The sequence below is a fragment of the Daktulosphaira vitifoliae genome, unplaced genomic scaffold (genome assembly GCF_025091365.1).
Source record: "Daktulosphaira vitifoliae isolate Bord-2020 unplaced genomic scaffold, ASM2509136v1 Scaffold_5, whole genome shotgun sequence".
Lineage (NCBI taxonomy): Eukaryota > Metazoa > Arthropoda > Insecta > Hemiptera > Phylloxeridae > Daktulosphaira > Daktulosphaira vitifoliae.
Genome location: NW_026099576.1, coordinates 4,859,411 through 4,887,124, shown reverse-complemented (window position 1 = coordinate 4,887,124; position 27,714 = coordinate 4,859,411). Strand labels below are relative to the sequence as shown.

General features: G+C 28.0%; 2 protein-coding genes across 6 annotated transcripts; one reads left to right on the top strand and one right to left on the bottom strand.

The window, feature by feature from the left end:
- Positions 1-401: 401 nt before the first annotated feature.
- On the top strand, positions 402-1,181 carry LOC126908480 (uncharacterized). Its single transcript, XM_050690612.1, has 2 exons — positions 402-812; positions 873-1,181. Exons 1-2 carry the CDS (start codon positions 517-519, stop codon positions 1,084-1,086), a joined length of 510 nt encoding a protein of 169 aa, XP_050546569.1. The 5' UTR covers positions 402-516; the 3' UTR covers positions 1,087-1,181.
- Positions 1,173-27,575, bottom strand: LOC126908452 (dynein heavy chain, cytoplasmic). 5 transcript variants are annotated; one of them, XM_050690516.1, is made up of 64 exons: positions 27,303-27,575; positions 26,927-27,196; positions 26,758-26,857; positions 26,510-26,683; positions 26,186-26,441; positions 25,722-26,129; positions 25,533-25,654; positions 25,205-25,442; positions 24,329-24,637; positions 24,138-24,273; positions 23,861-24,060; positions 23,616-23,789; positions 23,501-23,527; positions 23,107-23,442; positions 22,630-23,034; positions 22,438-22,559; positions 22,198-22,381; positions 21,867-22,127; positions 21,523-21,748; positions 21,175-21,434; positions 20,547-20,756; positions 20,329-20,475; positions 20,082-20,254; positions 19,275-20,013; positions 18,921-19,203; positions 18,591-18,848; positions 18,162-18,396; positions 16,498-16,684; positions 16,294-16,417; positions 16,033-16,121; positions 15,889-15,918; positions 15,257-15,492; positions 14,641-14,818; positions 14,143-14,367; positions 13,813-13,970; positions 13,538-13,748; positions 13,261-13,420; positions 12,977-13,164; positions 12,788-12,906; positions 12,510-12,669; positions 11,982-12,437; positions 11,616-11,807; positions 10,351-10,531; positions 7,980-8,224; positions 7,309-7,882; positions 7,050-7,248; positions 6,866-6,983; positions 6,561-6,776; positions 6,347-6,502; positions 6,100-6,273; positions 5,872-6,036; positions 5,439-5,736; positions 4,963-5,351; positions 4,504-4,902; positions 4,134-4,426; positions 3,842-4,055; positions 3,444-3,638; positions 3,176-3,381; positions 2,983-3,113; positions 2,589-2,920; positions 2,315-2,512; positions 2,080-2,257; positions 1,892-1,988; positions 1,173-1,829 (listed from the first exon to the last, which is right to left on the bottom strand). In XM_050690516.1, the coding sequence occupies exons 2-64, from the start codon at positions 27,189-27,191 to the stop codon at positions 1,658-1,660; spliced, it is 14,091 nt and encodes a 4,696-aa protein (XP_050546473.1). In that variant the 5' UTR covers positions 27,192-27,196; positions 27,303-27,575; the 3' UTR covers positions 1,173-1,657. The 5 variants fall into 5 exon arrangements, with proteins under 5 accessions (XP_050546473.1, XP_050546474.1, XP_050546476.1 ...); XM_050690517.1 differs by having other exon boundaries at positions 26,927-27,193; XM_050690519.1 differs by lacking the exon at positions 15,889-15,918 and having other exon boundaries at positions 27,303-27,574.
- Positions 27,576-27,714: the final 139 nt, after the last annotated feature.

Sequence of the window (27,714 nt, the reverse complement as noted above, 5' to 3'; positions counted from 1 at the left end):
TGACATCTGTACACCAAGTACGATTTTCACACAAAAAACCAAACAATTATTTCTTATTATATAAATAAAAAAAAAAAAATGTTTTCCTTTAATACGATTACTAGGTGAAATATAAGATAGACGTATATGTTTCTTTTTAATATAATAATAATCACAAAAATTCCCTGACTTTCCACAGATTAGTGGCAAGCATGAATATTTACATAAAAGAATAACGAACTAAAATTACAACAAATTTACCACGCAATATAAAAAAACAAATTAATGCAAATGGCACTTAGTATAAAAAATTTGGATTTTTAGATTTAGTAAAATATTGGTTTCAATCAGTTTTATCATCGTACTACAGTACAAAGGCTGTAGGTCACAATTTGTTATACATATGCTTGAAATATGAGTAGTTTATTCTAATGAACATTGTTTTTATTGACTGAATCTATTACATTGGATGTCCTTGAAAAACTCGTGTTAAAACACACCTGTACATATTTTCTTTTAAAACATCAATTTTTAAACATGATAAATGACTCGCAATTATTTTGGGTGTGTTTACTATTGTTATTTCCAGTTACTTTTGCTGTAGAACCATTGCCACCTCGAAACTTAGCAAAACAAACGAATACAGATTGTACTGGACTTATTGCATTCTCAGCTTCTGGTAGTGGTGCAGTTCTTCCAACTGGAATTGTGACTTACAAACATGGTTTGGTTAATTTATCATCATCATGGGATAAAGAATTAGGAGTATTTACTGTAGCTTGTGCTGGTTTGTACCAATTTTCATTTTCGGCATATACTGAAAATAACGTTAGGTAATAACCTATTTTAATAATTTCATGGTTTATTACATTTATAATTTGAAATGATTCTAGAATGATATTACAAAAAAGATCTTTTAATGCTAAACAATGGGTACCTATAATATCTACATCTAATGGAGGAGGGTCAGTCACAATATTGGTTGAAGTCAACAGTGGTGATCAAGTTGCTGTTTTTATTAGTAAAATGCCATATACTTTGCAAACGAATCTTGAACATTTAGCAGATGTTACATCATTTAATGCATATAGAATAGCAAAGACATGAACAGTATATAATGAATAATCAATCGTTAATTTGAAATATTCAAAAAATAAGATTTAAGTTAAGAATATTTAAAAAATAAACAATAATTAAAATTAGTAATATTATTTTTATTAAAAGCTCTTAACGATATTATATTTACATTCAAAAAAATAGTAATAAATAAAACATTTTCAGCAATAAAAACACGGAAATAAATTAAAATAAGTAACTTGCATAATTATTTTCTAGGGACAATAACAGAACATTGACTTAATATAACTAAATTTTATAAAGAGAAATTCTAACCAAGTACAAAAAAATGTACAACAATATTTTAAATATGAAAAAATATTGTCTAATTAGAAAAATAAATAACTTAGTTATAAAAATTGATTAATTAGTATGATAAAATTAGACATTTAATAATTTATAATTAATTGATGAATAAATAAAATGTATTCACAGTAGTTAAAAAAGTTTTGTTTGGAACATTACAAATACTAAAATAAAATGGCACCTTATTTTGGGGCCGTGACATAATAAAGATTACTGTATTAAAAATGGTATGATAAAAAATATTTTAATTTTATAACTAATTTAAAGCTGTAGACGTTAATAAAGCAACACCCCTTTCATAAAATGTATGATGATCTTGTCCAGGGGCTACATCCAATTCAACAGTGAATAATAATTCTGAACGTGTAGAGTTCAAGTAGACAGGTAAGGACAATTTATCAGGTCTTGAATGTTCTTCAGTAGAAATACTAGAAAATAAAATAAATTTATTATGCAAGATTTTTATAGAATTAATTTATATATTTTTTACTGTGTCCATCGCAGCAGTGTTACTGGTAAATCTGTCATTATAGATGAGGTTAACAATAACTGATTATTACGACATTGGGCACCTTGTAATTTTAAACCTAAACATAAGATATTTTGTTTTATTAAAATTATTATTTGTTATTCAACTAATTTTCTAAGTAGTTAAACATTATTTAAAAAAAAAATTACCAATAACTCCAAAGCTACATTCATCCTGTTTATCAGAATTAAATTCAAATGAATCAGTAATTGTAACATCTAAAATTAATTCCTCAAGAGACCATGAATTAGCTTGAGCAATACACTGCCTAGTAGCAGTAATATAGGCCTCTGGATTTAAAAGACCTCCAAGCCAAACTGGAAAAGACTAGAGAAAAAAATAATAAATAATAATAAAACATTTATTTTAATATTAAAAAGTTACTTTGATTTGATTTGCACCACGCTGAGAGACAAGTTGTGATACTTGTTGTAATTGTTTTACACGCTGACTAAAATCAGATACCCACTGAATTACAGTACAACCACTAGGTACAGTATACCTACGCCAACCTGCTGGTAATTTTCCTTTAACTAGATCACTCAATAAAGTTCTATGATAATTTGTTTGTTTTTTATCTCCCTAAATTATTTAAAAATTTTAGATTTAAATAATTTAATAATTACCTCTAATATAACAAACAAATATTAATACATACTTGACAAATTGCAACTACTTCATTTAAATCATGAATAACTTCTTGCAACAACTTTGAGCCAAAATTAACTTCTCGTTCAAAGTAACGATAAAGAGGATCTTTAATATTTTCAACTGTACGCTTTAAAATCTGAAGAGATTGAGGCAATAATTGAAGCCATGTTGTTGCAGAATTATGCAACGTTCTCATCCAAGCAGGACGTCCATCAGAAGAAGGTAATCCTATGTTGGAATCTGGTCCACCATCTTTTGATACTTGATCAGTAACATAAGCAAGTTCATCTTCATCTTCAAGTTGTTGCATTTTAAGCAATTTACTTACCAAATCAGTACCTTATAACATGCATTTTTCAATTAATTAAAACCAAAAACTGATTAAATTTTAAATAATATACCTCTAGTAGTTAATAATACTTTTTCAGCATTATTAGGTAATCCTAACCACGAAGGTGATTGTCTATCTGATAAATTTTCAATCCAATACAAAAAGTGATCTCGCCGTGATCCATTAGGCATTGTAATTTGCCTGAAAAAAATATGAAAAATTTTAAAATAAAAACGTAATACAAAAATTACAAAAATGTTAACCTGTTGCTATCACCCCCAACGCCATCAACATTACCAACTAATGCGAAACCAGCTTCAAAACTACGTGGCGTAAATAATTTGCTTAAAAATGATGCTAAGAGTCTTTGATCATAATCATTATCAATTTTGCCACCGTAAATACATTGAGACAATAAAGTAACTAATGCATCCCATGGAATTTTTTCAGGGGGCAAATTTGTTCGACTCTACAATTAATTAATAATACAGATTATTAATTCCAATACTCATAAATAAGTTAATAACATACTTTAGCTGTTGTTTCTATCCAAGTATCTAAAGTGTCACAAGCAACTCTTAAATCTGATTCATTAAATTCATAGTGTTTGGCCCAACCAAGTGGGGTGTAACGTAAACGCTCTTGAACAATAGCATGGAACCAAGCAAGTAAAAAGTATAGTCTAGCTCTTTCATTGGGTACTTTCATCATACGAGATGCAGGAATCTAAAGTGAATCTAAGTTCAGTAAATCTAGTAAATGTATCTAGAAATCCTACCTAGCTCAGTCAATAGCTCAAATCCTAGGTACCAGAGTTACATTCCATTGTACTGAGCTACGTAGATTTTTCTGTCCTCTCCAGCGCATGCAATAGTTTTTAAGAGACAATGTTAAGTATAAATATATATTTTTTTATATGAAGCACTTACAGTGTTAAATGTACGTATCAAATTGGCTTTAACTCCAGGTGGAGGTTCAAATACAAAAATGCGACCAGCTCTTAATAAATTAACAGGCACACCAGGATTTATTTCCATTGTAAGAAACAGTCTGAAGTTAGAATGTGGTTGTAAACTGTGCAATTTTTTTTCTAACTGCACTAACCATTGAGGAGCTAAATGAACATTTTTTAGCAAAACCCATCTAATAAATTACAATAATTAAAAATAATATAAAATATAAATATTTTCTTTGAAATATTGCAGATTTTATTTTATTTACCGTCCTAGACGCACAGCTGAGTTAATAGCATCAGTGGCTTGACGGAATCCTTCAGCTGAACCAATAGCTACTGATGATAGCAATTGATTATTTTGAGCAGCAAGATCATCAACTCGACCAGAAGCATCATATCCTGAAACTGAACATAATAGTGCTGGCACACTACAATCTAACTCATTCATTACTATAGTTGACAAATCTGGCTCGCGCTCTGCTGAAGATATTAGATGTGCACCAAATGTTGCCTCAACAAATATGTAAGCAGAAGCAACAACTCTGTCTGGTCTAAATGCCTAAAATTTAAATTGAAAATTATCAATTTACAGAAAATATACTAATAATTTCTAAAACTTTTAAATTTATTTTATACTTGAATAGCTAGAAGTTGGTACATTGCTGTTGCTACAGGACTAATTGGAGTTTGTTCATCCCATAATTTAGGTACACACTGTTCTGGGGTATTTTGTGCTAGCCATGGACCAAATTCTGGCATTTCTTCAACGCGTTCTTGCAAATTTTTGAAAGCTGGTATTCGATGTGATAGTCTCATCATAGCTTCAATTTGTTCTTGATTCAAACTACTAAGTGAACCTTGGCCTGATGTATTATTAGAACTCAACACTCCTTCTTTTCCACGAAGGAAAAATTGAAATTCAGCATCTAATGTATTACCAATTGCAGTTCCCTTTAAACATATTCGACATAATAATATGGCAAATGTTAATCTATCATTATGTAACATTCCTCGAGCTACTCTTTCATAACAAACCTATAAATTGTAATTTACAATTTAAGTATTTTTGAAAAATTATTTTTATGAATGTTTTACCGAAAATAGATCTTTAGTAACAATGTCTAATCGAGATGTGTGGTCAGTAACAGATGCTAATCTAGGATTAGACAAAAGCACTGAGCTAAATATTTCCAAAAAGAATTTCAATGAATATTGGTAAAGGAAATGAACTTGGTTTAAACTATCCATGGTAAAGTACATATTACTACATGCTTGAGCTAAAGGTTTATACTGCTGAGAAACTGTTTCAATTTCAGCAATAACTTTATCAGTTTCTTCAACTTTTTTGCTAATATCAGCTGCTTCTTGTTTTAACCTCTCTAATGTTGTAATTACAGAATCATTATCCAAAATTTTGCCTTTAGCTTCATTTAATGCTTGTAAAAGTGACTTTTCTAATTGCCTCAATCTTAAATGGAACTCGCCTAATTACAAAAAAATTTTAATTATAGAAATATAAAACCATTATCATAGAAAAAACAGTTTAATTGTATATATTTTTTATAACATACCTTGGAGTTTAAGTAAGTCTGAACGTTTTGTATCAATATCAGGGCGTTCTGCTTTTAATACACGATCTAAGCATTGACTCTGTAATGATGATCTAGTCACAGTAAAATTGACAAACATTACTCTAGAACAAATGTCAGGAGAAAATTCTACAGTAGGATCACGGGTTGATAAGAATATCACAAATTTTGGTGACAGATCTATATCTTGATCTCCAAGTGTAATTAATACACGTCCACCTGTACGACGTAACTCCCTATTCAATACAGGATTTAATATTGGATCATAGTTTTCAACATCCTACAAATTTAAATTTGTTTAATTAGATGTAATGTATACAAATAATGAAAGCAGTAATAAGTACAAAATTAAAACTACATAATTAAAAAAATTTATTTTTCTTTTAAATGACATTTTAATTCACTCAATACTAACTTGAACTAGCAAAGGATTTCCAAACCGAAGAGCAGACTCTAAATTCTTTCTAAATGAATCATCCAAGAAACTAGTTTTTGTGATTTTTGCATCAGCATACTCTTTTAATATAAATTCAGTAGCTTGCCCTGATGGATCAATAATCAATGGGTATCGGTTGTACCTCTGCACATTAATAAAAAAATTAGTCAAGTAAATCAAATAAAACATTTTTAATATTAATTGAACCTTTAACATAATAGCATTCTCTGTACATAAATCATCAGTGGGCAATGAGTTAGCATGCCAACGAAGTCTTTCATCAGGATTTGATAAATATTCAGTTAGTGCTATATCAGATCTGTATTGAATTCCAGCTAAATACAGATGTTGACACCATGTTGTAAACAAATTTTGACGATACTATAAAAAATATTTACAAATTACTATTAAAATAACAAAAATTAAAATTAGTAATAATAACTATTTAACATACATGTTGATCAAAATATCCAGCATATGCTAAGTATGCTGATGATAATAAAACATCACCAATAATTGTAGCCATTTGTGATCTAAAAGTATCTCTTGTACTTTCCCATCTTTCCCTTTCTATAACCAATGATTTCAGTAGAGCAATTGAACGATCAACCTAAATATAATATGATAAATACAAGTTTTTTTTTTTAACAAAAATAAAAAAAACTTACTTTGCTTTGAACATTTTCTAGGTCGGATTTAATTGCTTGAGCTTGTGAAATTAGTTGAGCATATTCTTCCTGATACTCAGTAATTGTTTGCTCTAACTGAGCAATAAGTGCTGTAGTTTCTTCATTTTTAACTTTATTTTCTGATGCCTGATTTTCAAGTGATTTCAATTCATCTCTTAATGGTTCAACTCTTTTAAGAACATCAGCATAACTGACCTATAAACATTTTTAAAATTATAATTTTAATTATATTGTTTTAAATGTTTATATGAATAATAACATTACTTTTAAACTTATAATAATACCTGTGCTATTGCCCATTTAACCATAGGTCCACAAGCCATGCTAGCTCGATTAACTTTTTCAAATGTATAGTCTGGATTATTCAGATATTTACTATGCATTTTCTCTCGTACATCATCACTACAATTAAAAATAAATTAGAATAGTTTTTAATATACTGTTAATTAAATAAAAAAAATGACTCACGAAATATTTTCTGTGCTGAAATTAGAAACAATAGAGTTAATGAAATTTTCTCTCATAACTACAGCCCTAATTGCTTTCCAATCTGATGCATTTTCTCCAAGAAGCAAACAAATGGACTCCAATGCCAACTTTACAACTGCTGGAGGGTTAGCCATTGATCGTACTTCTACTAACTGCTGCTTCTTGATTTCCTTGACAGCTAAAAAAAATCAGTATTTTTTTTTTTTTATAATTTAAGTATTTATTAAATAATATTAACCTTGTTGAGCATCTAAAACAGCAGGTTCAACATGAGCTAGATCAGCCATTACATCTTTTCTTTTTTCAGCAATCAACACTTGTTGAGCTTTAATTTGTTCTTGTATTTCCTGAGATTGTACTTTTCTTTTTTCAGCTTCATGTTGTTCTTTAAACATTTGTTGCAATTTAGCATTAGCAGCTTCATTTTTGGTATTAAGCTCTATTGATTTCACAGCTAAAGATTTTTGCATTTCTTCTACTTGTTCAACAGTTTCAGCAATTTTTGATAAACCCACATTCAAATGAAGTTGTTGTTCTTCAAGTTCTGCTCTCTTTTCTTTATGTAGTTTAACAAAATGATTAATGAAATCTAAGTAATGCCTAGGAGTGATTGCCATTGTTCTTGAACCTCTTTTTACTAATCTAGTATTAGCTTTATGTAATGTTTGATGAACATAAACAAAAGCATTGACAACAGCAGTGCGATAATCTGGAACACTTGGTACTAAAGAACATGCTGACGGGAAGAAATCAGGAGCTTTCCACATAGGTGGACCATCTAGATCAACTGACCTTGTAAATTCTTGTCCAACCTAATAAATAATATTTAATACAAAAAATTACACACACACACACATATATATATATATATATATATATATATATATTGAGTCTTTGAAAATTGTATACTTGGAAAAGTGCTGTATCAGACCAGTCTCCAAACCAATTAAGTACGCATCTGTTAAAAAGAGCAGGAGAAGTTGCTGCTCTATCTTTTAATCCTTCTGAGCTAGGATTCATTGTAAATACCACATGTAAATTTCTCATTACTTGACCAGTAAACCATTTATACAACTCTTCATTAGAATCTAACATAAGACCTTCTCGTTGACTTCCTTCCTTACATTGAGTCATGAGTGTTGTAAATTCATCTCCTAAAAATATAAATAAATTAAATTAAAAAAACTACATACATTGAATGTAACAGATCTAACTGACAACTCATATAACTTTTGATAAATTTCATCATTTTTTTTTTTAAATAATTTATGCATTTTTAGGTTTAAAATCATATTTGTTATTATTTGTTTTTAATAAAAAAAAATTAATAGAAACATTTAAAAAATAGCCAGTTTTTAACACTTTTTTTTTCACAAATTTTTAATATATAGAGCAGGTATATACCACCTTGATCAAAAAGTTCCCGGAATAATCATCGTTTGGCGTTTCCATTGTTTCAATTTGAGTTCTGTTTTTTTCATTAAGTTGGTACATCTGTTGTTAATATTCCCTCTAAATTTTAGCGCCATAGCTTGACATTTGCAAAAGTTACGTAGCCAAGAGTACATCTATCTCTTTGTGTGTTGGCGATTTTTTACAATTTTAGAAATGGATTTAAATTTGCAACAACGAACTTGTATTAAATTTTGTGTAAAAAACGGATTTAATGGTGCGCGTACGTTGGAAATGTTGGAAAAGTGTTTTGGCAAAGATTCTCTAAAGAAAACAGTCGTTTATCAGTGGCACGAGCGGTTTAAAAGTGGTCGTGAATCAATCATAGATGATGAACGCAGCGGCAGACCATCGACATCGAAAACCGACGAAAACACTGAAAAAGTAAAAGAAATGTTGGTCAATAACCGCAAATTAACCATCAGAGAAATAGCGGAGGACTTGAGCATTGCCTATGGATCCGTCCAAGACATTTTGGTTAATGATTTGAGTTTCCGTCGTGTAGCAGCAAAGTTGGTGCCAAAAGACCTCAATTTCATGCAAAAAAGAGACCGTGTTGACGTCGCAAAAGACATGATTTGCGAGGCTGAATCCGATCCCACATTCATCAAAAGGATCATTACTGGAGACGAGACGTGGGTTTATGAGTATGACACACAATCAAGACATCAGGCAAGTGAATGGCGTTCACCAAATGAGCCGAGACCAAAAAAACCACGTCGTTTTCAGTCAAAAAAGAAGGCTATGCTTACGGTTTTCATGGATTACAACGGTATAGTACATCATGAATTTTTGCCAAAAGACCAGACAGTAAACAAAGAATATTATTTGGGCGTTATGAGACGTTTGCGTGAAGCAATTCGCCGAAAGAGACCAGAATTGTGGGCAGAAAACTCGTGGATTTTGCATCATGATAACGCACCGTCACATAGTGCCATCATTATTCGTAATTTTTTGACGAAAAATGCAACAAATACTATCCAACAGCCACCGAATTCACCTGATTTGGCTCCCTGTGACTTCTTTCTATTCAATCGAGTTAAAAAACCATTACGGGGAACGCGTTTCAGCAGCCGAGAGGAAGTAATGGAAAAATCGCAGGAAGCACTGATGGACATACCAAAAACCGAGTATAAAAAATGTTTCGAGGATTGGATCAAGCGCTGGCATAAGTGTGTTGCAGTCGATGGGGATTACTTTGAAGGGGACAATATAGATTTAGATGAATAAACTTGTATTTTTAATTTTCTGAATAAATTCCGGGAACTTTTTGATCAAGGTGGTAGTGTGGATTGGTACAGCTTATACTATGTAATTGAATTCTACACATGCTATATACTTACTCTATGTATTAAAATTCTTCTAACTCAATAAGTATTTATCCGAAAGTTATTATCGACCCATCATAATTTTTAAAAGAAAAGAGCTAAAAAATTGGCTATTTTGAAATTTTGAAAAAATAATTTATTCATTATATTATTAAAAACAGATATAAATAAAGGTCATACTTATATTGATACTTTTCTAAATCTATAACATTAATAATGTAAAAAAAAAATTATTTGAAGAGATCTGTGCAAAAACATGATAACTCCATTTTTTTCTAAAATCATATTTTGATGATTTTAAATTAAGATTAAAAAATGAATACTTCTATTCAAAAAAAGTTAATATAATAACATGAAAAATATATCTTTCTTTATATATTTTCAGATAGTTACGGATATATTAAAAATGTATCTAGTTTTTTAGCTTCCTTAACAATTTTGAAAAATGAAGTTAACTTGTTTTTGCACAGAGCCCTTTATTTTTTAAAATATTAAATTACCTTCAAATAAACCAGGAACTTCACCATTAGCCAACAATGTATTCATACGTTCAAGAAAACCAGATTCAAGCACATTTGATTCATCAAGAATGAATGTAATTTTTTCATTTTTACAACCAGACCTTCTGAGTACGGCTCTTAAATCTTCATCAAAATCTTCACTTGTATATTTATTATGAACCTGATAATCGAATGTATTTGATTAAAAATTAGAAATTATTTTTGAATAATAACAATTTTTTCAATTGAATCAGGAGTAACAATTGTATTATTTGACAATGGATAAGTTTGCTATCTTTTTAAAAAAAACTGAATACTAAAGAATAACTAATTATTATTAATTTAGTATTTAATATTCTAGTAGGCTGAAATGTTACAATATATATATATATATATATATATATAATTTATTAACTTGTTTAAGCTAACTAAGCTTTGTTGAAAAGATTACTATTTTTTATATTTTATTACTAATTTTTATTAAATAAATAAAGTAGTTAAATATATATATATATATATATATATAACCTAGAAATTAATGAATATTTGAGTATATAATAATAATTATTTTCAGATTATCTAGTTTAATTTAAAAATTACAGAATAGTTACATGTACTAAAATTATGAATACTAATAAAATTTAAAAACATTTTATAATATTTTCTACAAAAAGGAATAGTCCATGAATTACATTTATTAATTGAAGATATATTATCAATAATTATTCTTCTAAATTAAATGAAAAATGTTAGTCATTGATTTGAGTTTGAAACATGAAATTTGAAATATTCATTATAATTTAACATAAGATATTCAGTCTCTCCTAAAAAATTTAAAGGAGTGGATATGTTTTCTTTTTTAATTGAAAGATTTATTTATCTACCAATATTTTTCCATCAAGATATCTTATTGTTGTCTTTAAATGACAACTGCAATTATTATTCGTCTGTATGTTTATTTTACATTCATATTTTTGCTATTCAAACACTTATTATAATCGACGTACCCGGGTAATCCCTAGAAATCAATGTGCTACCAAGAGGTTCTGGATCTGGGGTGAGTCCCCAATTATGTGAAGCCTAAATTAGTAATTATTACAATATGTTTATAACTTATTTTAACTCATTTTATAAACTAATTTTAATAATTATTTTAGAATAATACTTAAAAATAAATCTTTTTTTTAGCTATGATGCAAAAAAAAAATGTTTAAAATGTTAACTAACTTTTATTTTATATTTAATTAATTTATATATTAACTTACTCTAATTTGAAATACTGAGAGACCATTCATAAATGCTACAAAACGTGAAAGTGTTGTTTTTCCAGCTCCTGATACACCAATTAATAATAAATGACCTTGAGGTTGTCTAAATATTCTATCAATTCTAAGTACATGGTCTAATACTTCATCAAAGAGAACTATTTTGACATCTAACTCTTCTTCATAGAATACCTAATAATATATATTATTATATTGTAATAATCATTATTATTTAAATTTATATTGTTAATATACTTTTAATTTTAAATAATACTAGCCACAAGTGATAAATTCTTACAATATACCTAATATTTTTTTAAAAATAAATTAAGAATTGGCATTATAAGAACTAATATTATTAGCTACCTTTAATCTTGCAGCAACATAGTCACGCAGTTGTTTTCTTTTGACTGGTACATAATCTTTATGTAACCAATTACTGTACAAAATAGGTCTCTGAAGTGCTTCTTCTCTATTAATTCCTGGGAAATGTTTCATTGCAACAATATCAATATTTTCATTAGTCCATTGACGCTCAGAATCATCTACTAAACGATCTTGGAACAAACGCAGTGCTTCATGTGCCCACAGCCTTACTAAACCATCAACACTTAAAGTTTCTAAAGGTCTAATAGCTTCACAAATTCCTCTGACCCATCTAGTCATTTCTCTTGGAGAATAAACATAGTGTGGTTGCATATCTTGAGTGAAACGATCTTGAGAAGCTAAATAAAATTCTACCATAGCATTTGTAAGAGGCTCTGCGTATCCTCGTAATGTAGGAATCAAACGCAACATAGCTCTACTAAATGTTCCATAAATCTAAATGTTTTCAAATTATTTTATAAATATTTGTAAAAATAGAAAAAAATGTATTTTTATTAATTTATTAACTTGTTTTAAAGATGTTTCTCCGGGATAGTCAACATAGATAACAGGAACATGACGTAAAAATCTATGTGATAGTGGTTTTCTACCTGGGTCTGTTGGAGGATTACAAGCACCAACAAATTGAATTCTTTCTAAGGATACCCAGGCTTGATCACCAGTAGGCCTAAAAATTAAAAACTAGTTTAATATTGAACTAAAGCTATTAATTTTAACTTGTATTAAAGTATTAAACCAACTTTATGAGTTAAAAGTATATTTTAGGTAAAATTATTTTATATTACTTGTAAAATCCACGCCGTTCTACTAATTGGCGTAAAAATGATATTACTCTTTGAGTACCATAATTATCCATATCTGGCAAATTAATTTCATCACAAAATAAAACAAGCCATTTACCAAGCTAGAAAAATTATATTTATTACAGTAATTTGTTTTTTAAATATTATAAATGTATAATAAGAATTATATACCTGAATAGGTGATAAAAAAATTCCATTTGGTGTTTTACGATATTCACAATAATGATCAAAAGTTTTTAAAAGAAGTTCAGGTGTTGTTGCAGATGAAAAGTTTAGTCCTACAACTTCCATGTCTGGTAAAGCCCTCAAAGCCGAAAATAGAGTCATAGTTTTACCGGAACCAGGTGGACCACACAAAACTATTAAGTAATACATTTATATATAAATACATAGATAAGGTAATTTTATTTATAATTACAATTATTGTAATAAATAATACATTTTTTTTTAACTACCTAAAGGTTTATGTTCAGCCAGCCAAGTATATAATAATGTTTCATGGCGAACAGTATCCAAAGTAGGTACAACAACATCAGGTGATGCAACTTTATGTGTTTCTACTTCAACTTGAGGAACTCTACTAGACCAAGGTATCCAATCACCATGAACATTAATCTATTAACAAATTTATATTTTAATTGTATTATATTTATTAATAAAATTAATTAATGAGAGTAAATTTACTAACTTTTCTAGAAATCTAATAAAGTTATTTTTCAATTAAAAACTTACTTCGTAGTCAATAATATTTTCAGTCATGGGTGGTAATGACACTGTTGTAACAGATCTTATAAACTCTCCTATATCAGAACGAACTTTTAATTTTGCATCACCAGCAAAACTCCACAAAATTGCATATACTAAACATTTTGGAATGTATTGTTCCAATTGATCTTGAGATAAAGGAAAATCTGAATGAGTTCTATTGTATTGAAGTACATTTCTAAAAATAAATAATTAACATGAGTACTTCATTATATTTAATAAAATAAAAAGGATTTACTTACCTAATACTTTGGTTTATCATAGAAAACAGAGATCCAAGAGCTCTAAGTCGTGTGAAGTCCATAATGTGTTCTTGTTTCATTGCATACTCTAAACAACGTACTACTAAACCATCTGATAATAAATGTGGTTGTAGCATTGCAACAATATCTAATTGAAGCTAGCAAAGAAAAAAAAAATAGGGTAAAACAATTTTATTTTAAAATATTAAATTTAAATGATTATATTTTACTATATTTTAACAAATAAATTTAACTAAATAGAGTGTTCTACAATGTTTTGACAAATTGCCATAAGAAAAGTATGTGGGACATTCTGTATACATTATTTACCTGTAAGGATGGAGAAATAAATTGATCATTAACTGATCCAGAATTAACAGAAACAGGTTGTGGTATAAGGGATATTGAATCTTCATCGCCTTCATCAATAGGTATGTTTTTCAAACGCATTAAATAGTTTTCAAAAATCATTTCAGTAGTCAAAACATCTTCACTAAACCATATCATACCACAGCGTGATACTGTAGCAAGAGTAGCATATTTTAAATCTTGAACCTATTTAAAGTCAATATGATATTTACTTATTCAAAAAAATAAATTTTCATAAATACATATAAAATTACAATACAATAGTACTTATTATTATTTATATTACAGTATATAATAATACATAAAAAAAAATCTATATTACGTGTTTTAATAGTATGTATATCAGTATTTTTAAATATTAAGTTTAGAATAATTAATTTGAAAAATAAAATGCTTTTATAATTTTTAATGAAAATAAAATGAAATTATGTAATATAAGGAAATAATAAAATAACATACCTCAAACATTATCCTGACATTAGGAGGGAGTGATAAACGTTCCCCATTTGGTAAAGTTAAAAGTTTATTATCATCCAAAACAGAATTCAAGTTTTCCACCCATTCTGGGTCAACATCACCATCAAAAATAATCCATTGCCTCTTATTTATTTCACCTCGTACATTATCAACAATTTTTCTATAAAAAGATAAATATTTTTTTATTTACAAATTAAGGTTTTAAACACAGAAATTTAAAGTCCATATTTTTGCATAAGTAGCTTATAACTAGTGATGGGAAATATCAAATAGTAATATCGAACTATTCAACAGTCATTTTATAACTATTCAAACTAGTTCTTTATGAAGTTTTTTTTGACATTCAACAGTTTTTTGAATATTTTTTAGTTTATTTTAAGAAAATATCATAATGTTAAATAAAAAATATTCAAAAATGCCTAACACTACTTATTACACATTATTAATATTTACAGTTTTAAAGTAACATTTTAATTATAAATATTTCTGAAATGCTGTCAGGTAATTTGTGTTTACAAACAAATAATTATAACAATGTAAAATTAATGAGCTTTTGGTGGTAGACCTAATAGTAATATACAATTAAGCTGATAATTACCTTAATATGTGAGTAAACAAACCATCAGTCCATTCTCTAGTATTAGGATCTAAAGCTCCATATAATGCTTCTTTGGATATAGCTTTAGGATCTATCACATGAGCTTGACCTTCCATTCCATCCATTCTTTCCAGAGCTTTCAATAGTACTTTCCAAGCACTAGATTTACCAGATCCGCTAGGACCAACCATCATTAAACCATGATTTAACTCACATATCTGATATAGTTGCAGTACCTATATTACATATTATATATAAATATTATTTAATTATGTTAATTAAATACTGGTTAAAAATATTATTTTGAATCATATACATAAATGGTAATATTACCATATTGAACATGCTGTATTATAAAATAATGAGAAGTATAAATAAATAAGATATATATATATATATATACTAATTACTTAATTTACATAATAAATGCTCAAATTTATTAAAAGGTTTTATTCAAATATCATGCATCAAAATAAAAAAATATATATTTATAAATTTTTTTTTACAGAACAATAACATAATTCTATTTTCTATCATTAACTACTACAATATAAAAAGAAAAAAACTATTTCAAATAGTACATAAAATTTAAAGAACCATGCCATGATCATATGCTACAAATATTTAAATACCTTTTGTAGCCATGTCTCCCCCTCATAAACCTATGTGAGCATTTAAAAAAATAAAAATATAATTTTGAATTAATACACAAATTTTATAATTAATCATTTTAAAATACATTAAAGATATATTATAAATATTATATACTAATTTACCTTTTCCATCCAAGGACCTCCAGGTTCATCGTCCTCTCCACACACAAAATATTCTTCTTGGCATACTTTTCTTATTTGTTCTTTTAATACTAGAAAAATAAAATACTTTGTAAATAAAATTTAAAAATGAATTATAAAATTTATGTAATAATGTATTAAAATATAATATATATTATATCAATATTCATGTTAAAATTTACATTTATATACTATTACACAAAACAGTTTAAAATTCTATATTTAAGGGATAATATATTATACCTGTCATCTGAGCCCGTTTATATTGAACTTGAGGGAACACATCATTCAATAATGAAAATAACAATGGAATATCTTCTGCTACCAGTTTAGGCACCATAGTTTCACAAACAGATTGAATTAAGATCTAAAATTATACTCAATTTTTAATTTTTAATTCTAAAAATTCTATTTATTAGTTCAACTAAAAATATAAAATCTAATTACTTCTTGCTCAGGTAAGTTTTCAGCAATTTCTGCTTCATTTAAACTATGTCTTTCAGTTGTTGCACTGATACCTTTGATATGTTGTATGCGATCTCTTTTAACATTACCTGCTGATACTAAAACTGATTTTAATGCTCGTAATCCAAAATCATAATGTGATTGATTAGAAAGCTGTTCGTCACATAATCTATAAAATTTTTGCATAAAATTATCAAAAAATTCTTTCTTTTTTCACCATCAGGAACGATTTGAAGAAGGATCATGAGGGGTGTCTCATACCTTATTTGGCAGTATTATACTTTCAGTCAGCAGTCATCAGTAAGTGCTGCCGACTGTCAACAAATTTACCTAATTTTTGTAAAACAATTTGACTGAGTATTTAAATATTTTATAACAATAAAAAGAAAATTTTATGTTATGGTTGGGTTTATAAGCATTAACCTTCCTTCCCAAACTACTGTCAAATTATCGACATAATATTTTATTTAAAAAGTTACTTTATTCTAAAAATTATTCATTACATTAATGTGCTCTACTTGAGTATAAACTCAACATATTTTAAATGTTTCCATTGAATACATAACAAGCTCTTCAATAAAAAAAATGTTGAGCATAATCGCAAATTCTATGTCTAAAATATGTTAAATTATTTTTAAAAATGACTAATATTCACCAAATTATTAAATATACAGATTTTTAATTTTGTACCTTCTAATATTATTAGTTAAAAACACAAAAATTAAAAAAAATTCAATAATGTAAATGAATGAATCTCTAACTGCAATCTTTCTTTCTATAGTCTGGAAATAATAATTTAAAAAATAAAGAAAGGGGACTTGTCTCTTTTTATTTAAATTTACTGTTTAACATATTTGTCCAAAAATACAGAATAATATCTTTTAATATTAATTAGTAATTTTAATTTTTAATACCTAGCAAACAATTCATATTTGATTTAAATATTTAAAAATGAACTATTTAAAGTTATTCATTTATATTGGAAAATTAAATACATGTTATAATACTGTAATGTGATTTTTAAATAACTAAAATATTTTTTATGGATTACATTAGAGGAGCAAAAAAATGATGATTCTTATGACAGAAAATGATACTGAAAAAACTGATGACATAAATCAAAATTTAAAAAAATAGACAAAGGAAATGTAACGTATTTAACTTGTGTCATAAAATTAATTATTTAATCAAATTTGTCGGTTAGCAACAAATGTTCTCAATACTACTGCTTGTAATGAAAGAATGTTATGGTAAATTAAAATTAATAAGACGTTACCTAAATTCATAAATAGTTTATCAACGATTAAATGCATAGATCATGCTTAGTTGTGAAAAAGACATAACACATGGTTTGAATCTATGATTTCGTAAACAAATAGGAAACAATGAAGCACCCATAAAGTAAAATTTTAAATAAATAATTTTTTTTTTAAATATAATAATAAGTTTTATATAATTAATTTGTTACAATTTTAATGACGTTTAGGTTTTTAATTGTATTTGTAGCTTTAGAACAATTAATAGTAAGTACTAAAGCTTAATTATTATTCCTATTAGGAAAATGAGTATTTAAAATTATAGCCGGCACATTTAAAAACCAAGATAATATTTTAAAATCGTCTTTGTTTACTATAATGCATATTTACTTGAAAAAAGGTACAATTTTGCATGCAAGTTTCTCAGCTGTACGGAAACCCTGAGAAAACAACATAACTTCAGCAATAAGTTGACGATCAGGCTTTGTCATTGCTAATGATCTGAATAATTTTTTCAAATTATCAGGAAGATTTGAACGGCCAGCATAACCAGGATTCATAGTTATGAAAATTGCCATATCTGTTGAAACACGAACTTGTTTTCCAACAAGCTCTACTGTGATATCTATAAATAGATATTTATTCATTTATTTATTTAATACTTATAATTATGAGCAATTTGTAAAAAAGATAAACGTTTATTTTTGTTTTAAATTATTAAACAAATCTTTTAAGTTAAAAATCAAACATATAAATTTCCTAGATTAATTAATTTATCCAATAACTTAAACGATTTATAAATAAATTGGTAAGACTTACCAGTTTTTTTAGAATCCATTTGTGATTTCAGTGCTTCTTGGATAGTTTGTATCTGTTGTGAAACAGCTGATAACATTCGTTCTTCCAATCGGTTAAACTCATCAAAACAACCCCAAGCACCTACTTGACAAAGACCAACAAATATTCGACCCATAGCTTGGAAATCAAAAGTTTCATCACAATTGAATACCAATACAAATCTTCCTAGTTGGTGACCCAAGGCTTTTACTGATTCAGTTTTACCAGTTCCTGCTGGACCTGATTAAAACAATATTTAAATATTTGTATTAATATCATCTATGATTACCATTATTTTTTAATTACACTAACCAAATGGTGAACCTCCTAATCTAGCTTCTAATGCTTGAGTCATAGTTAAATAACAACGATCAGTCAAAGGAGTTTGAACTAATCGGTCTTGTACTCCTAAATATTCAAAACCATAGTAAAAGTTAGCATTAGCCATTTGTATAGTTAATTGCTTAAGAACATCAGTTTGTTGTGAATCTAGATAAAACCTCATTTCACATAACCACTCAAATGACCTAGGACTCGAAACTTTTCTTGCTATTAATCTTCGAGTTATCATACGTTTATGAACATACTCATTTATCTAAATAACACAAGAATATAATCAGAATTTAAAAGTATTACATTAAAAATAGACAGTAACAAAGTATTTACCAAATACTCTAGTTTCTTTCTTCTGAGAGGAGGTTGTTCTTGTAAAACAGAGTCTGCCAAAAAATTTAATGATGTTTCAACTTGGGTCAATACATTTTCTAAAGGTGTCATCTTAGGAGGGGCAGCATTTTCATTTTCACATTGTATTTGAATTTGATGCAATGCTATTTCAATATCTTCACTCCATAAAATTTGAGCTGACAAAACAACTATCTGAGCTTGATAACTATCACACCATTTCATAAAAGCATCATGGTCAATAGTCTCTTGTTTAAATTGTTTGCTATTGGTGACAGCTTCTCCTAAACGTGATGCTAATGTAAAACGCATTTCTTTTTCAACCAAGGTTAGCCATTCATTAATTTTAGGATGATCTACTGTAGAAATAGAATTGCAAAAAATTACTTCTTCTCCTTCACGAGATGCTATACCAAGTATAATAGTAGATGTTTCATCCAAAATAATAGATGCTACACCAGCAAACATTTTCTTAAAATGTTTTTGTAGTCTAGAAATATTTTTACTATTTCCTATAATTTCTAAAAGATCTTCATCCCCTACAAAGTAAAATCTTGGGAAAGACATTCTTTCCCTTTCTAAATATTCGCCAAGTGCTTTTTGGATTTTTCCTAATAAATCTGCTAATCTTTCAAGTGATCTTTGTACTCCTTGAATATTCAATACATCAATTACCATCCTTGATTTAGAGACTTTTTTCATCAAACCCAAAAAGTCAGAACTAACATGGAAGTAAAAAGATTACAAAATAACTAAAAAGCTTTTTTAATTTTTCATAATATAAATTACCTTATGTTATGAAATCTTGAAGTTTCAACTGGTAGTAAAGTTTTAATATCAGCACTTCCAGAAAAAATACCTTCTAAATAAACCCAACGGCGTTGGACATCAATCCAGACATCAAAAAGAGTGTTAATTCGATTGAGTTTTTCTTCCCAAGTTAATGCTTCTTCTTCAAACACCTTAACAAATAAAAGGGTTTTTAAAACCAATTAATAAGAAAATAAAGTAAAGAGTTACAAGAAAAAAAGTGTACCTTATAATATGGAGACAATTTCATAGCTGCAACTGAATTTATGTGTTCTTTAACAGTATTAAAAAGTTCATCCCATCCTCTTATTAAACGACATTTATTTTGATAATTTATCAAATCTAACGAATATGATTGCCATATGTCACGCACCTAAGAAATGCCAATGATTTATAATACTTCCACCAAAAAATATCATTTATTTTTACTGCTTAAATATTTACTTGTTTCAAAAATTCTTCTAAAGCCATTTCTCCTTGAGCAGTCATAATAATATCCTTGACAACTGCTTCATTTGCTTGTAAATCAACATCCCATATTTGTCCTAATGTTATATCAGAAAAAGTCCAATTTACTCGAAGTTTCCTCATTAATTGCTTCCAATGGCGATCTTTAAGTGCATCAGATTTTAATTCAATAACAGTCATGTTAACCTAAAAAAACACAAAATTTTTAAGCCTATTAATGTATTAAAGTATTTATTATGTGTAATAAATACTTATTTTACTCATGAAATTATTTTTCAGAAAAAAAAATTTAAGATGATTTGAAGAAATAACTCTTTTTATTAAAGTTCACAGCTTTTTTTTTTTCAATGATCGGCATTACTTCAGAGCAGCCCATGATGTCTATATAATTAACGCCACCTCGTTGTGAATCATCCCAAAATTAATCATGAGTTGATTCGCAATGTGGTGTAGCCCCCTCCCGTTAACCCGATCACAGAGTGGGAATCATTAGGGAGGGTTGGCAAGTTAACAGCTAACAATATAAGTTCTTAATTAAAAGTTCTACCACATAAAATAAAGTGAAATAATGCGAGATCACAAATAGAATGAGAAAGTTGCTTACTTTTACATAGTTTTGAAGTAATTTTTTAACATATTCATATGATGAATATTGCCTGAAACGAGCTGGTAGTTCTTTCAATTGATTGGTCAATCCATCTAATTGTTGGCGTAACTTTCTTGGTTGCACTGAAAGCCATGGTTTTTCTCTAATTTCATCTATTTGTACCCATATTTTAGATAATTCAGACCATACACCTTTCAAATCTTGCATTTCTTCAAATACTACTATCATGCGATCTTCTGCACTAGACAGTGTGCTTCCTAACATCATAAACAATATTGTATGATAAATATTTCATACATTTTACTTAAAAAACATGTATTTTTAATAAAATTTACTACAACATACCAGCTGGATCTTTAAGTTCAAGTGCCTCCTTAGCTTTAGCTACATTATCTCGCTCTTCTTTAATTCGAGTAAATTTATTTTCAAAAACTTGTAGCTGAGATAATGCATCATCAGGCTGTGTGCTTCCAGCAACTGGTTTACCTTGTTCCCATTCTATCAAGAAATCATTGGTTCTAGCTTCAACAGCTTTGTTTTCAGCAATAATTTTCATTTGCAAACTTTGAACCTATAATATTATGTTTATAAAATAAAAAAACTCTCACAAAAATTTTAAAAGTATATTTATTTTAAATAAAAAAAATTTTTATTTAATAATTTTGATGTTATAATTCATAATAACTTACTTGAGTTTGAATTGATTTATCTTTTCTTTTAATAATTTCATTGAAAGCACTCCATTCACCTTCCACATTATCTAAATCAAGCCAATTACTAGGAAATTGAAAGCGTTGTCTTTCTAATATTTTTTGACCCTTTTTGTAAAGATCTACTTGTTTTTCCCAAGCTTTCATACTGCGCTTTAATGATTGAACATAAGTAATAAATGAAACAGCGTCTGATGTACTAGCTGCTTCAATTGATTGTTTTTCCATATCATTTCGAGACTAAAATTTAATATTAGTACAGAAATATTTATCTGATACTTTAATATTAGTTAAATTGTAAATAGCTTACTTTAGCAACTTGAACATGAAATTGTGTCATACTATTTCCAAGTAGTCCTCCAAACTTGTTCAAAATTTCTTTATGCCAAGAATCATATTTCAATGCTACTTTACTTTGAACTTTACCATATTCTATGATAAATGGACCCAAATCTTTACGTGTTTCAGTAGTATCAAATGTTTTACGAGACTTTCTAAAATACATGAGAATTTTAAGTAAATATTTTGAAACTTTCAAATAATAACTTACTGTATATCATTTAGATAAGTCATCCAAATATTAATATCTTCTCCCATTTGGTTATATAAGTTTTCTGCTTGTAAATCCCATAATGATTGATATATCAGCCATTCTGACATGTATTTTTCAGCCTATATATAATGAATTATTCTTTACAAATACATAAATTACAAAAAAGAAAATCAATTAATTGAAATATACTTCATTGATTTTTCTTTCCATAGCATCAAATGCAGCTGTTAAAGCAACTTCACCTGATGGCAAATTAGCTAAAAGATCTTGATATGTCTGTGATGTTGGTTGATCTAAACCAACTTGATACCTGGAACTTTGCAATCTAGTTTGAGAAGTCACAACTGCTTGCCAAGCAAAAAATTGCTGCATGAGTTGAACACGAGCCTCACACAAATTTGGATATAGATAAATAGTTTGATTAGTAATTCTAACTTCGAGAATTTGAACTTTAATTTGAGGATCACCACCTAATTTATTTGTAGGCTGAGGAGGAGCATCTGTATCCATGCTTAAATCTTTTTTTTTTCCTTCTAAAGCTTCGGTCCATGCTTGTATACCAGCTTGTAATCTTGCTGATAAACTTTTTTCAATCTATGTTTAAAAATAATATTTTAATCAAAGAAATGATAAATATTTTATAATTATTAACACAACTCAACAAACCTGTTGATCTAGACGTGTCACCCAAATATGTAAATTTGAATATTGGCGTAGAGATAAATCATCAACAGCTCTTTGAATTTTAGAAAGAATATCTGCTAGAGTGCTAGCAGAATAAGCACACGTTTCCAAAGATTTTACATCTAAATCAAGTTGCTCCTCCACAACTAATAAATCTTCAACTTTTTCTTGGAATGCAAGTATTTGTTCGGCATACTTTTGAACATATAGGTCTAATTTATAACTTTCCCAAACCATTTGTATGCCCTCCGCAATAAGAGCTTGAGTGTCTTTGTGTAAACCAGCTATAAGAGGTACAACACTGGTTTTGTCTTCAGTCTAATAAAAAATATAATTATGTTAATAAGAATACATACAATAAAAATAAAAAAACTACCTTAAGGTAATCACTTCTAAGGATAAGCTAACGAAAAAGTTGTTTATTTTAATAAGAGATATACAAATTAGTATTCAATTAAAGTTAAAAAAGATCAATTCAAGTAATAACTTACTTTATCTAAGGTACACTCATAAGTACGAACACTTTCTCTTAGAGAAATAGCAAATGGATACAATTGATTTGCTTGATGAGCTTTATTTACTATGCCTAAAGGTACTCGAAATCCAAGGTTTTTCAAATGCCTCACTTCTTTTGATAATGTTATAATCTCAGGTAAAAAGTTTACCTATTGAGTAATTTAATATTAAACTGTTTGACTTAAATATATTATAATAAACTAAAATTTATTTATATTACCCTTAGCTTTAAAACATTTCCCCTGCCAGTTCGTGACCTTGTACTTTCAATTGTAAATATTCTACCAGATACTCCCATGTTTCTTTGTAAAACACCACGAGCCCATTCATCAAAAATATCTCTAGTATTTAATTTTAAACGGAAACTATCTCCATCAGCTTTTAACTTTTGACCTTCTAAATGATCTTCCCAACCTTTACCTAAAAATGTATAACAACAGTTAAATAAGACCTTTAATTATATACTTCAGTAAATTAATCATTAAAGTTCACCAAACCTAGAACATCTTCAACACGACGGAGATATGCAGAAAGTTGACTATCAATAAGCTTTGCCCAAAGAATAGAGCCAGCAACTGGTGGTATATCTTGTTGATAACTTAAAAAATATGCTTTACTTTGTGGATATTGAGTCTAAAAATGTATTTCTATAGCTAAAGAATAAGTTAAAAAATAGTATTAAGTTTACCTTAAATTTATCATGCAATGCTTCAATATCTTCTTTAACTTTATTGATAAGTTGAGTTTGGTATTCTCGAATTGCTCCTCGAATATGAGGACGAACAAACAAAGCATTAAACCGAGAAAATATACGAAACATTTCATTGGCATTACGAGCTGTCCCTAATTGATCTCTTAAATGAGCAGTAATTCTAGCTTCAACTCGGTCAATGCGCTCTTCATAACGAGCTACAGCAGCTTCCCAAGCTTCAACACCTTCACGGCTGATATCCAAACAGTCTACTACTTTAATGTTTTCATAGGCTGAATTAACTTCCTATTAATTAATAAAATAATTTTATAATTTAACTTAATGAATTTAAAAATAAATGCTTTTGTTGTTGATATATTTTATACTTCTTGACAAACAATAAAAAATGATAATAATAATAATAATTTAATTATAAAAAAAAATTGTCAATTCAATAAGAGTGTTGTCAATGGGCTTCTCTTCTCAAAATAATCATGTTAAATTTTTTATTATCTTTTACGCTTCATGTAGAGATTGTATAATAAAAAAAAAGGAAATATACATATACATTGTGTATTAGTTGACGAGTTATAAAAAGTATTTCTTCTTTTCTTATTTTACTGGCATTCCTACTCTCTAAGAGTTTTTGCAGCCATTACTACGCTTCGCCACCTATCTCTATCTTGGGCTGTCTCTCTCCATAGATACTTTTAATATTATGTATTGGATACATAAAAAGTATTTCAAAAAAAGAAAAATAATTTGGAAGCTACTCAAAATGGAAAAAAATATTTTTGAACTTCATCTACATAATATTTAGCAGAAAACCTTCTTTAATAAATTTTTACTAAGCTAAAAAATGTATTATTTTACCTCAATTGCACTAGTATCTGGCGCTGGTGATAATGAAGCAGGTCCTTGATCTTGATCTTCTCTTAATTGCGATTGTTGGGTAGTAGGCCTAAGTACTCTCATTATAACTGCTTGAAGTTGTTCATGTTGCTGTCTGAATTTTCTCATATGTTCAAGTCTAGTTTGTAATCTTTTATGATCTGGTTGTATTCTCCAAACAACTTTGAATGTTTCATCACGTTTTCTTTTAACTACATCTCTATGATAAAAATTATAATAATAAAATATTGAAATCAAGTAATTTATGTTGGCTTTATTTTTAAATTGTTGTCAAAAATTATCTTATTACCTTAATATTACTTGGAGTTTATCAAATTCATCATCATATGCAGTAAAAACATTAAAGCACTGCAACATGACTTTTTCAAACTCATCAAATGGTATATGCATTAGAAATCTTGTACCTAATACCTATGAAAATTTTTTTAACCATAATTACTTTATAATATCATAACAAGATAATATAAATCTAACTTACTTTTAAAAGTTTTGATAGTAAATCTCTGGAAATAGCTTCAACTAATTTTAGCAATTTAGGTAAAGGATATTTTGTGCTTCGTATTTTACGCAAATGAATGAAAATATGTTCAATAGCAATACGAATTCTATCTAAATCAGTTGCAGCTAATAAATCATTAATAGGAAAATCTTTCATCAAAGTATTATAATCATTAACAGTTGCTAAAGCAGTTTTCAAGCCAGTATCACTGTCAAAACTAACTGTAGCATGAAAACGTTTTCCATGTTTTAAAATTTCTAATGTTAATCCAACTTCCAAACTTTCACGTTTTTCTTGTATACGATGTAGTGCTCTTTCTTTATTTAACCAAAAGCTTATTTCTTGTAAAGCTGTGCCATTCAATGGGTCTCTATCTAAATTTGTTACCTAAAATAATTTAAAAGATTGATATATTTTTTCATTTTTGCCTTAAGTAATATTACTTTTTGTATTTCTTTGATCCAGCGATTAACACCAGCTTGAAGTTGGTTTAAAAATTTAGAATCTTCTACTAGTGCCCCAAAATCAGAAACTTTTGGTTTACGATTTTCTTCGGCACATTTGCTAACCATTGCTAATACAGTAGGATTTATAGTTAATGTTACTTCAGGAATGTCAATATTTTGTTGTAGATGCAATAAACCCATTTCCAGTTCAACCATAGTCTTTTCAACTGATGGAGCCATTTTATCACCATCCCTAAAAATATTAAGTTTAACACAAAAAATGAAATAACCCACGCTAGAAATTATATTTTAAGTAAATACCTATCAGCTCTTCCAGATTCTTTAACATAGCTTTTAAAATATGGAGTTATAGCTTTACTAACTAATGCATGTAAAGTTTCATATGGTGAGCCATCATTGAATTGAACGATTCTTAATTGACTAGGAATAGGCTTGTCAGCTTCTATTATAGTTCCTCTCTTCATCAAGGATAAGCTACAAATATATTTATTTGATAAAAAATTCATATTATGAAAACTTTTATTTACATTTTTATCACAAGATATTACCTAGTCATTTTTTGATTAGTGAAAACAACTTCATTAGATAAATAATAAACAGGAGTTTCTTTTTCTTCATCACCTTCTGTGCCATTTTCTGTTTCTTCATCTGTTTATATCAAAATGACAAAAATAAAAAATTAATAAACTCGTTTTACTAATGTTCTCTACTAAATACCTTTGGAGTAACTTTTTTGAATGAAAATAGTAGATGTATTGGAGTCTGTTAAAAATTTTTTAACACATTCAAGATTGGAGGAATCATTGAGCATTAAATTTAACATCTGTTCTGTAGCCGATTTGTCTCCTTGTAATATAGTAGACACAGTTTTCTTTAAATAATCAATGAACAATACCTCATCTATCACAGATAAAGAGTTAGATGAATTCTCGTCCATCGTCATACTGACGTTGGCAGTGCCACTGTCCAACGATTCAGTCATTTCTGCTGCAAATAAAAGTCGATTTAACATAGTAAATTAACATAAATATTTTAGTTCATTCATAAAATTATTAACATGTTGAAGTTATTTTTAATTTTAATACATATTTACCTCAGAATATTAATTATTTATGTATAATACAATAAAAAGGACCGGTTTTCACATTCTGATAAGAAGGGAAAACCCAATAGATGGAATTTTGTTTCAGTTAATCTGGATTTATAAGGACGAAGTTCTTAAATAATAATATAGTTTAGAACAGAAGTAACTGCATATCGTTCAATATAAATTTATAAGAAACATGTTAATTTCGCGTAGACGACTTATTTGAATGACAAGATAGCACTTTTCCAGGCAGTCGTTACACTTACATATGAACGATAATTTGCAAAATGACCACACTGATTAGCAAAAGACGAATATTGCCATTTGGACCGCCCAATAATTTCATTAAACAACAGTGCCGCCAACGAATACCATAAACACCGGTGACCGGTGTACGTTACGGTATTTGACATAATGG